This window comes from Anomaloglossus baeobatrachus, chromosome 4 (assembly GCF_048569485.1).
Source record: "Anomaloglossus baeobatrachus isolate aAnoBae1 chromosome 4, aAnoBae1.hap1, whole genome shotgun sequence".
NCBI lineage: Eukaryota > Metazoa > Chordata > Amphibia > Anura > Aromobatidae > Anomaloglossus > Anomaloglossus baeobatrachus.
In genome coordinates, this window is record NC_134356.1 from 266,485,348 (window position 1) to 266,498,256 (window position 12,909).

The 12,909-nt window shown below is 41.7% G+C and overlaps 1 protein-coding gene across 1 annotated transcript in view; it reads right to left on the minus strand.

The window, feature by feature from the left end:
* Positions 1 to 3,279: 3,279 nt before the first annotated feature.
* Positions 3,280 to 12,909, minus strand: part of NTN4 (netrin 4) — a 313,859-nt gene continuing 304,229 nt past the window's right edge. The window contains exons 9-10 of the mRNA XM_075344817.1: positions 8,042 to 8,212; positions 3,280 to 6,341 (exon numbers count right to left, since the gene is read on the minus strand). Of these exons, the coding sequence (XP_075200932.1) occupies positions 6,205 to 6,341; positions 8,042 to 8,212 (308 nt within the window). The 3' untranslated portion in view covers positions 3,280 to 6,204. The remainder of the gene's footprint in view (positions 6,342 to 8,041; positions 8,213 to 12,909) is intronic.

Sequence of the window (12,909 nt, forward strand, 5' to 3'; positions counted from 1 at the left end):
GGGCCAGATCTAGCTACCCTTAAGCTTACCTCTGGGATAAAGGACAGGGCAGAGTTCCTGCTTCAGTTACCCTGACCCTCCCGTGAGGCATGTACATGAATTTTCTCCCTATCAAGATGTATGAAATATATGCCCTTGGCAGAATAATGTATCTATGACAGAATTTGTTTATTGATTTGGAGGTGGAAGTGGGCCCTCATACACCTTGGGTCCCCTATGCGGCTCCACCGTTTGCCCCAATAGTATGTCCACACAAAACTGCAAGCACATGTGAAAGTTCACAAGATCAGAAATATAAGACCATTTTAGTCACATTTGGTGTCATGAAGGTTGCCAATGCAGTTCTTACATACACATCCGGGATACATATCTCACACATTTCATGTTTTATTTTGTAACAATATTGAATAAAATAATTTTGTCACTGATTAACATATTCTTCCATTAACAAGTGAGAACAAATCTGTACAAAGTGATACACCATAGTCACTCCAACTGTTAAAGGGGTTGTCTGGTTTAAAATGATAAATCTGCAGTCACTATGTGACTGCAGGCTTATGAATACTCCAACCACACTCACTGTGCGCTGCAAGGATTCGCCAGTTTCTGAGCCAGGAATGGTGGTCACATGACCACAATTGTGTGATGTGCATGTTCCAGGTCCGAACCCGACTAGTTGGCGCGGGCTCACTCAAAACATGTGTATTGAGCATTGCCACACTCACTAGATGGCCGCGCCTACTTGTCAGACATGCCCACTCTATACACTTGTATTGGTGAGGCTGCGCCCACCAGTTGGGTTCTGGCCAGGAACATGCATATCGCTCAATTGCGGTCATGTGACCACCATTCCCAGCTCAGAAACTGGTGAGTCCTTGCAGAGCACAATGCATGGGCTAGGAGGATTCATAAGTCTGCAGTCACATAAAGTGACAAGAGATTTATCATTTTAGAATGAACAATCCTTTTAAACTCAAATGAAATGAAGTCAGAATTTAGTAGAATCTTTGCAACCGAAGCATTGAATTAGTGTGGATGTTTTGTACGTGGTAGCTACGTTTCCCAAATCTTGCCTAATTACACAAATTAAATTGAGTTCTAGATATTGTAGTTAACACATATAATCGGAAAATAAGTACTTTTCAAAGTTGAAGCTCATTTGCAGAACACCATATTGACTGATAAAGGGGCTTACTGTGTTGTGGTCTTATGCAATGCTGTTCCTACATCATACAGAATTTTTAGAATCTTCCACATAAATAGCTGACTACTATATAGGTAAGTCAACAAATAGTAATATACCACTTTTTTTTAAAAAGTGGCTTTATATTTTCAATTCTATAATAAAGTTGAGACTGCTAAGGCACACAGGTAACAGCTGGGCAATGCCCATTTCAGCCATAGAAGCTGGTAACTAGCAGCCATTAATCTCTTCATTGCTTTCATTTCACATCTTTCAAGGATGAACTGCTCTTGGCAGGTTTACAGATGTGTCACGTTCTTGACATCTTGAAATGTTCTTGTATTCATCAAATTACTGGTATTTTTTTAATATGTTTGTCATGCAGTTGTATAAGTGTTCTTCTATCTTCATGGTTTGTTTTCTTTTTGCCAAGAAATAGGGTTCCCATAAGTTGGACATTTCAAATACAATTGCATCATACTACAATCACTGGAAACACATTGACTACATACAAGTCTTCCGATTGTCTAAAGCTGCACATAGCCATATTTTTATCACATGTAAATAGATGCAGTTTCTGTAGCTCAAATGTAAATGTACCCTAAAACAAGGGAAACACTAAGATTTTTTTTTTTAGTAGAAAAGTTTCAATTTCAATTGTCATTCCACCCAACAGCTTCCAGACTAAGAATTTTGTCAATATTCTATTGACAGAGTTGTTACATAACATCTTCAGAAAATTATATTGCTTTAGTATGTAAATGCAAATCAATAATGACATTTATCTGGACTGGAACTCATGAAAAGTAGAGTAGTTGCCCCCAGCAACAGTTATTAAGGTTACTGCATTTATTCCACAATGCAGGGAATCTACCTAGGAAAGGGTGGTGCATATGTTCCAGTGGCAGTATGCACGAAGTAAAGCTGGACAGAATGAAAATATACTGCTCAAAAAAATAAAGGGAACACTTAAACAACAAAATTGTATATTACTGTTCCCTTTATTTTTTTGAGCAGTATATATTATGTTTTCACAATAAGTGATTGCTGGTGCAGCCATACAACACAAGTAATTCTGTTACTGCAGCTTGGCCGTCATTCCTGCAGCTGTCAACTCTGCAACGGGCTAAAGCTTAAAGAGAACCAATCAATCATCAGGATTTTCGTATATAAAGCTAAAGCCAGTGCTATACTGGCCTATCAGGCTGATTACCTACATACCTGTAGTGGTCAGCTCGGATGTTTAGGCTTTCAAAACCAACAAAGTAAAGTTTAAAAAAAATCGGCAGCTTCTTGAGTGGCAGCTGCAATGGAGCAGATAATATCTGGCTGGGTATTCATATGGATTCCCGCCCCCTGGCATGTTGTTCCTTCCTCTCTCTGTTCTCTATGCTAATTTAATTTCTTCACTAAGATGGCGTCGGAGTTGGCGCCTGCGCATAGCGCTTATCTCCGGCGCCATCTTTGTGAAGAACGTGTTACCCCCTGCTATTCTATTCTTACGGCTGAGAGGGTGGCGCATTCACCCTCGCTTCTTCTGCGCTCGTTGTGACCGCGGGAGAGCGCGCGGTCACAACAGAAGTAAGTTCACAATGGACTCACCTAACCCCGTGACGTCAATGTTGCGGTGCTGGAATAGTGTCCTGGCAGGCTGCTGTGCTGGCACGGTGTTCTCTTCTGCAGCTAATCGCATCCTCTGTTCAGCTGTTCTTCACTTCTGTTGTGACCACGCACGCTCCCGCGATCACAACGAGAGCAGAAGATGCGAGGGTGCATGCACTGCTCTCTCAGCCGCAAGAATAGAATAGCAGGGGGTAACACAATCTTCACAAAGATGGTGCTGGAGATAAGTGCTATGCGCAGGCGCCAACTCCGACGCCATCTTAGTGAAGAAATTAAATTAGCATTGCGAACAGAGGGAGGAACAACAGGCAGGGGGTGAGAATCTATACATATGAATACCCACCCAGATATTATCTGCTTCATTGCAGCTGCCACTCAAGCAGCCAACGATTTTTTTAAACTTTACTTTGTTGTATTTGAAAGCCTAAACATCAGAGCTTACCACTAATGGTATGTAGGTAAATCAGCCTGATAGCACCAGTATAGCACTGGCTTTAGCTTCTATACGAAAATCCTGATGATTGGTTCCCTTTAAGTTCTGATCTGTGTGTTGGACTGGGGCTACCATGTTGGAAGAAGGGCACAGCCAACAAAGAGACAATAAGGGCAGACAGAGTATCCATGTGGCAGCTGAGATGTACCCTACAACCACAGCAACTGCTTCAGGCAGCATTAGGTCACTTCACAGCAGCACCAGGAATCGAACGCGACCCCTCTATCTGGGCTTACCCTTAAGGGTACATTCACACAATCAGGATTAGTAGGAACTCAGGAAGCAGAGTATTATTACTGCATCTGCTGTGTTTTCCCACACAGGAGATTCAAGCATCTCATGCAAGAGAAATTGACATGTTGCAGATAGGAAACTCACAACGCAGGTCAGTTTGCGCAGCTTAAAAAAAAGAAGCACAGTGAGTATGGGATTTATAGAAATCCCATCCACTGTGCTTCCACTGTACAATGCAGTGTATGTGATGTAGCAAAAACACTCTGCTGTCAAAACGCTGCCAATATTGATTCTGTGCACGTACCCCGAGTCATTGATGGGAGCAAAGGCAAATAGGATTTTTGCAGTGGGTGCAGGAAAGCCTAGCAATGCATCTGTACAAAATGTTTTAATAAATTTTCCACAATGTACTCCAAGAAATTGCACAGACAGCTGAAATTATAGTTACTGGGCTCCAAAATGTCTGTGTAGCCATCTTAATCTTGATTTAGACATGTCAGTAATAATGTTATACAGTGGAGAAAATAAGTATTTGATACACTGCCGATTTTGCAAGTTTTCCTACCTACGAAGAATGGAGAGGTCTGTAATTTTTATCGTAGGTACACTTCAACTGTGACAAACAAAATCCCTCCAAAGAGTTCAGAAAACCACATTGAATGATTTTTAAATAATTAATTTGCATTTTCTTGCATGAAATAAGTCATCACCTACCAAACAGCAAGAATTTTGGCTCTCACAGACCTGTTGTTTTTCCTGTAAGAAGCCTTACTACAGGGAGGACCTGTTCAATGACCTAAATAGAGCTGAGACCAGTCTCAAAGATTACCGTTAGTAACACACTAGGCCGTCATGGATTAAAATCCTGCAGGGCACCCAAGGTCCCCCTTCTTACACCAGCACATGTTTAGGCCCAATTGAAGTTCGCCAATGACCATCTGGATGATCCAGAGGAGGCATTTGAGGTGGTCATGTGATCAGATCAGACCAAAACAGAACTTTTAGGTATGAACTCCACTCGCCGTGTTTGGGTGAAGAAAACAGATGAGTACAACCTCAAGAACATCATCCAAACATGAACAATGGGGGTGGAAACATCATACTTAGGGGGTGCTTTTCTTCAAATGGGACAGAACGACTGCACCGTATTGAAGGGAGGATGGATGAGTCATGTATTACAAGATTTTGGCCAACAACCTCCTTCCCTCAGTAAGAAGCATTGAAGATGGGTCATGGCTAGGTCTTCCAGAATAAGAATGACCCGAAACACATAGTCAGGGCAACTAAGGAGTGGCTCTGTAAGAAGCATTTCAAGGTCCTGGAGTGGCCTAGCCAGTCTTCGGACCTGAATCCAATAGAAAATCTTTGAACGGAGCTGAAACTCAATGTTGCCCAGTGATTTCCCAAAATTTGAAAGATCTGGAGAAGATCTGTATGGAGGAGGGGGCCAAAATCCCTGCTGAAATGTGTGCAAACTTGGTCAAGAACTACAGGAAACATCTGACCTCTGTAATTGCAAACAAAGGTTTCTGTACCAATTATTAACTTCTGTTTTTCTATTGTATCAAATACCTATTTCATGCAATATAAAGCAAATTAATTATTTAAAAATCATACAATGTGATTTTCTGGAATTTTTTTTTATTCTCTCTGTCACAGTTTATGTGTACCTTCAATAAAAATTACTGACCTCTATTCTTTGTAGATGGTAAAACATGCACAATCGGCAGTGTATCAAATACTTATATTTTCCCCCTGCATGTGCCATAGACTTAGCCTATGCATGTGTTCCGGTACCCTACTAGAGGACCAAATTAAACTTCTAACAACCCCCTATTACACAAAGGTTAAGAACTTGGACACTCAACAATTGCCTAACCTGCTTGATTTCTAATATGGGGAGGGAGCATGTGACTATTTGATCCAACACAAGGAAGAGGTCTCATGGGGTTTAAAAATTGTAATGAATGAAGATCACTTGCAGAGATTTGCTTACACTTTCACAAGAAATTATTTTGTTTCTTCAGTGTAAAAAAAAAGCCTAATTAAATTAAGCATTCACATTTACAAGCAAAACTTTGAAATAAACACTGCTTAATGAAGAATAAAACATAATATTAATGTCCATTGCATCTCTGGGAACGTGAAATGACTATAAAATATAAATACATTTGAAGAAAACAAATATTATAACAAGAAGAAATTGCTTTAAGGTGTCTCTAGTTTCATTTCTGTTCTGTAGCTCTCTAAACACCACTGTTTTGTTTAACAAAAATAAAAAGAAATGCAAGAACAATTAGTAAAGTGCTTCATAAAAATGCTATTTACAGAGGCAACGTAGAACGACACCTCAATAATAGTCCAAGCTTTCCTTTTGTACCTTCAATTAAATAAAAAGCATGCCGATTGAAAAGACTTTAGTTTACGCACTTTCCAACTTGATGAATCAGCAAAATTCTATTTTTATATGCAGTTTTCTGCTAATAGTTTGCAGATGAGCCAGAGGAGAACCATTTCACTATAAGACAGATGTATAGTATAAGTCTGTAATACATACAGGTGAAGGATAGAAGCATGGTGTTGCCGTGTGGTATCTTTGTGCGTTTTTCACTAAACTGGTCAATAAATATTCATTATTAGGTCTGCATTCAATAATTTGCCTTATTTTCTCTCAAACGCAGTCTTTATTTAGTATCTCTACCACTTTCTTGCCAAGTGAAGGTTTCCAGGGCTGGACAAAACTTTTCATGTTCACAATGAGACGCCCTGAACGCACATCTTCATATCCAGCCACTAAATATTCTAGACCTAAAAAAAAGAAAAAAGAAAAAAAAAAAAAAAAGGACATTTATCTCCTGAAGATAGTTCAAATTTAAAATACGCACACAGATTAATTTATTCTTTTAAACTAGACATTCAGACAGCTGGAAAAAATGTGTAGCTTATCAAATTTGTCACTAAAAAGGGGGGAAACCACACTATGAGAAGCAGAGCCCCATTATACCGCCATATGCAATTACACTATATTTGAATGATATTACTACGTAATTGTACAAAATGTACAGGCTTGCTCAAAGATGCATTTTATGGTAATCTGGAAACAGTATACCATTTTCAGAAGGACGCTGTAGCAGGGAGAGAAGTTTTTTCACCTTATACCAATGTTGTTTTATTAACACTGATTTGATCTTTTATTGCATGCTACAACCTTACATCTATTTTACTGTCTTTTTTTTTTTTTTAAACTATACAACCATATATCTGATATATAAAGCTGAATGTGTGTGTGTGTGTGTGTGTGTGTGTGTGTGTGTGTGTATGTGTGCGCGTGTGCGCATGTATGTGTGTGTGCGCGCGTGTGTGTGTGTGTGTGTGTGTGTGTGTGTGTGTGTGTGTGTGTGTGTGTGTCTGGGATTTGCATCCGTACCGTCGCAGCTACAGCCACAACATTTTGCACACTCACACTTCTGGACCCCGAGAGCGTCATAGGCTATGTTTTGAGGGGAAATTTTAACCCCGCTCTTTACAGTTATTCACCAAAACCTGCCTCCATTAAAGCGAATGGAGCTGGTTGCCACAGTGCAGCCAGAACTTCAGAAGAATGCGCAGCCACGCCCTTATATGGAATGTTGAAGTGTCACAATGCAGCCAGGAAAAGAGACAGACACAGACAGAGAAAGAGGCAGACACAGACAGGGTAAGAAACAGACATAGACAGGGTAAGAGACAGATACAAAGAGACAGACACAGACAAAGAGACAGACTGACAGGGAAAGAGACAGACAGGGAAAGAGAGGGAAAGAGAGACCGGTTAAGAGACAGACACAGACAGGTAAAGAGACAGACACAGACAAGTAAAGAGACAGACACAGACAGAGACAGACACAGGGAAACAGACAGACAGGGAAAGAGAGGGAAAGAGACAGACAGGGAAAGAGAGGGAAAGAGAGAGACCGGTTAAGAGACAGACAAAGACAGGTAAAGAGACAGACACAGACAGGTAAAGAGACAGACACAGACAGAGACAGAGACAGACACAGGGAAACAGACAGACAGGGAAAGAGAGGGAAAGAGACAGACAGGGAAAGTGACAGAGATAGATAGACAGACAGGGAAAGAAATAGATAGACAGGGAAAGAGATTGAGATAGACAGAGAAAGAGACAGAGACAGTCAAAGAAAGATAGGGAAAGAGATAGAGAGAGAGCCAGAGAGATATATACAGAGGGGGAGACAGACATTATAAATACATTTCTATCTATTTGTTTTGTGGTTTTTGTGTGCAGAATACATTTTTGTTAATACATTCTATTTTGTTAACAGCAGTTATTAACCCGGGCGAAGCCGGGTAGTACAGCTAGTACTATATATAGTCAAACTACCTCTACCTGCTCATGTAATAAGTAAAAACAAGTAAAATATGGTAAAATGAATGTAAAACGTAAGCAAATGGAATTTCTAAATATGTCTGGTACAACAATAAAGCAGGTAATAATCAAAGTAACATACCAGGGTTTAGAATAGGACAGGTACAGCCCCGATTAGTCCATGATTCCGGGTACAATGTTCTTTTTCCACGTGGAATCTTCAACTTTGTCATTTTTAAAACCTTTTTAATTTTCACTATCACTTCAGCATGGGAGCCTCTATCATGAGCTGAAAGTATCTTTACTTTAAGTACTAGTCAAAAAGGAGGAAAAATAACAAGTAAACATTTAATAAAGTACAAAAGTACAAATAATGAAAAGTACACTTAATGTGTTTTTGGAAACTTCCCTGATTTTTACACAAATGCTCAAGTGCGCTGTATTGATCAAAAGCGGCTGAAGCTTTGTTATGGGGTTTGCACTGTTTTATTGTCCTTTTCATAAAGTAGAGACTTCTTGTTGTGACAAATTGGAAAAATGCAGATGAAGGCTGCATCAGATTAACAACATTCACACACTGCAGCCTGTTCCAATGACTCCATCTCACAGACGAGAAGCAGATAAGTAGAATTGTGTCAAAAGACATACAAAAAGTTCACTCAATCTCAAAGTGGACAGGTACAAGGACTACTGCCTTTTCTAAACCATGCTGGCCTGTTTTTCGCAACAGTGGTGTGAATAGTACCTGAACAGGAATCTGTCAATGGAAAGCCGAGGTAATGTCATGGTCTACTGTCAATTATGAGCACGGGTGGTGCCGGTGGGGAGAAACAAATAGGAGCTCAGGACTGTAGGTGCAGGGATACAACCATCAGTGCACTTACAAAGATAATTGGCATATGAATTAAAATGGAGGACTAGATGGATACAAAAAAGGTACCCTTGGAAAGGTTTTACACAGCCCTATCCTGCATTGCCTTTGTCTGTGTACCGCCCCGCGGCCTCGGCTGCGACCGCCGAGCCGCTCGGGTCCGGGCTCGTGTGTGTCGGTGGCTCGAGCGCCTACGGACCCGGGGGTCACGTCGCTCTGGAAGGGTGTAGTGGCGGTGCATGCAGAGGTTGTGGGGTGGTTGTGTTGTAAAGTTCGTGACGCCACCCACGGGTTGTGGTGATGGTGGACACCACCGCTGCGGTAAAGGTGCGGGGAATCCCGGGAGCGGTGTAGGGGTGCAGCTAGGTGTTGACCCCTCCGTGGGCAGGGGATGTTGGTCCCGGGGCCCAGTAGCGAGGGCCGGGGTGCAGGGGCAGTATTGTGGTGCAGCGCGGTGCGGTGCCTGATGGCACTGGTGTACTCACGATTAAACCACACAGAGTCACTAGTAAACCAAACGGGGTGACGAATGGGGCCCGCAGCCGGCTGCAGTTTCTCCAGATAGGTTGGTAATGTCTGCCTTTCTCCTGCACCTGTATGTGATCTTGGCTACCGTGCCTAGGCACGGGTAGCCCGCTCCCCGGTGTATTTGTGTCATAGGAGCCCGTTTGCCCGCAGACCTGGCCTCTGGTGGTGGCTACTATCCGGATGGGTTGGGCTGCTGCCTTCTATCGGGACTTAGATGGGAATGAACTCCTGAGGCCAAGACCGCAATCAGTTGATTTGACTATGGTGGTGGCTTATAGCCTAGTTCGGGGTCTGAGTACCCTGCCTGGTGCTCCGGTATCCAGTTAGCTCCGCGGTTCGGTTCCGGCAGGCCACTACCCTGTCCCGGTCCCTTACGGTTCCGCTGGTCGTATTCCCGGTCTCCTGCAGGCGGCCACTACCGTCTGCCTGCTTGACTGATCTGGGGTCCTAGGCTCCAACTCATGCCCCACACAGAACTGAGCTCCTCACTCTCCTCTCTCCTAACTTCGTCTCCTTGTTGTTTCCTGCCTCAGGCCAGCAGACTCCTCGGAGGGCGTGTCTTTCCACCTGACTTCGCCCACCTGGAGTGCCTGTCTGACTCTGAGGGAGGCAATCAGGTCTTTTGGTTGACTGGTGATACCTTACTGGGGTGGGGGTGTATGTGGTGAGTGTCATGACCTGTGACCCCTGGGTGTCCAGGGTGTCAAATCTGCATCAGAAAAAAATAGATGACAGATTCCCTTTAATGAAAATAATCCATAATTTGAAGCAAATGAGTATGAAGAGGTATTCATCTTCACAAGAACCATTATAACAGTACTAAGCAAGCCATTATATTACTGTTCTAGCATCATCTATACATCATGCATTGATTTAGGGCAGTTTTCCTCACTGAAAGTTTTCATTTTAATTTGCATTCCTATATATATCTCAGCACATTTTATGTGTTCACTTTATTTTAAGTGTTGTCAGTTGATAAATTGTGTTAGTAATGAAACCTATATACCTCCTCCTTACACAGAGTGATGAAAGGGTGAAGGACTTGGGTGCTGCAGTATGAGTTATACTTTTTTTGCTTCCACTTCTTATCTTGAAGGAAGATTAAATATCATCACTATCACGCTCAGGAAGGTAAAGCAACACGTAATCATAGTTATTCACTGACAGCAGCCCCTTGAACTTTCCTTTGCGGCTGCCCTGTCTTTGTCGGATATTACTTATCTCCTCATCCACTCCCAGAAAGGAAACAGGTGCAGACAGCAAACTAGAAGTGGGTTCTATCCACACACAATGTCAATGCATACCATATTTATATACACATACGTACACAATACTCACAGAAGGTTAGGGATATTTGGCTTTGGGGTGCAATTTATGGAAAATGTAAAAAGATCATGCTACAGTGAAATTTTACCATGAGAGTAGTACATTTATGTAGAAGCTTGCAATGGTGATCTCCTTATCTCAAATAATTTCTCGAAACAAAAGTGGTGGTTATACCCTACCCCTCACAAAAAAAATGTTAATGTTTCAATTTTCCATGTGACCTTGAGTATTAATTAGAGCTTAACAACGACATGTCATGCTGTTCACAAATTGAATTATTGTCTGCTGAGGCATGGCATCCCACTCTTCTTGAAGGGCAACCCCCAGGTCATTGATGTTATGGGATACAGAGTTACGTGCCTCTATACAGCTGATCCTATAGGTTTTCTATGGGATTAAGGTATGGAGAAAGTACAGCCACTCTATTTGAAGTACTGAAGTCTCCAGAAGCCGTCCCATAATGATGTAACCTCAAAAACCTGGAGCAATGTAATTCATGAAGATGAAATTAGGCCTATGTTGTTCATGCAGAGCTACGATGACTGGATTAATAATGTTATTCAAGTAGCAGGGGCTTGTCACTGTACCATTCACAAAGTGTGGGGCAGCACTCTATTGACTAGACACACCTGCCCACACTAACAGCACCACCACAAAATGCTCGCCTGATAACAACAGTGGCTGATACATAGCTCTCTCCTTGATGACTCCAACATTGTTGGCAGCCATAATTTCTACTCAATGTGAATCGACTATCATCAGTGAACAGCACTGAAGCCCACTACTCCCTTGTCCTGCGTAGATGCTCCCTGGTCCATGCAAGATAATGACACCTGTGCCTCGTGGTATGGTCAGGAACCCTTGCATGTTGTCTAGCATGCAGACCGCACTGATTTAAACAGTTTCCAATGACGTGACACTTCGGTGCCTCTCTTAAATGTGCCTGAAGATGTGTGGCATTCATCATCTAATTCCAAAGGACATTGTTCACAATGAACAGCTCATGCCTTTTTGCGACTCTTTCAGTCTCTCTGTATCTCCGTTGCAACCTGCTGATGACACTGACACTCCAATCTCAGTGGCCACTTCCGTCTGAGAACATCCTGCTTGAAGCCTCACAATGGCAAGGCACTGTTGTTCAATTGTTTGGTGTTGTCTTGGTCACATGTCAAAATGTGAACAGCATGATGTTAAAATACCAATTCTAATTGATCCCTAACATTTATTGGGCGTTCCATGGATCAAACACTTGATGTGAATTTTGCCATTAAGCTCCTTGTTAGGGAACAGCAAGTTGTGCAAAAAGTACTGAAACATCGAACAGATGAACATGTGCATTCAAAAATTTAGAGCGATCATCCTGAAATTTCACCTAAAAGCCAAATATCCCTAACTTTTTGTGAGTACCATATATGTATTATATATTTATATACACTACAGTTCAAAAGTTTAGGGTCACTTCGATATTTCTTTATTTTTGAAAGAAAAGCACATTTTTTTCAATGAAGCTAACATTAAATTAAACAGAAATACTCTATACATTGGTAATGTGGTAAATGACTATTCTAGCTGCAAACGACTGGTTTTTAATGCAATATCTACATAGGTGTATAGAGGCCCCTTTCCAACAACCTCCACTCCAGTGTTCTAATGGTACATTGTGTTTGCTGTGTTAGAAGGTTAATGGATGTTTAGAAATCCCTTGAAAACCCCTGTGCAAGTTAGCACAGCTGAAAACAGTTTTGCTGATTAGAGAAGCTATAAAACTGACCTTCCTTTGAGCTAGTTGAGAATCTGGAGCATTACATTTGTTGCTTCCATTAAACTCACAAAATGGCCAGAAAAAGGGAACTTTCATGTGACACATGACAGTCTATTCTTGTTCTTAGAAATGAAAGATATTCCATGTGAGAAATTGCCAAGAAACTGAAGATTTCCTACAACGGTGTGTACTACTCCCTTCAAAGGAGAGCACAAATAGGCTCTAACCAGAGAAGAAAGAGAAGTGAGATGCCCCGCTGCACAACTGAGCAACAAGACAAGTACATTAAAGTCTCTAGTTTGAGAAATCGACGCCTCACAGGTCCTCAACTGGCAGTTTCATTAAATAGTACACGCAAAACGTCAGTGTCAACGTCTACAGTGAAGAGGTGACTCCAGGATTCTGGCCTTCAGGGAAGAGTGGCAAAGAAAAAGCCATAGCTGAGACTGGCTAATAAAAGGGAAAGATTAATATGGGCAAAAGAACACAGAAATTGGACAGAGTTAGATTGGAAAAAAGTGTT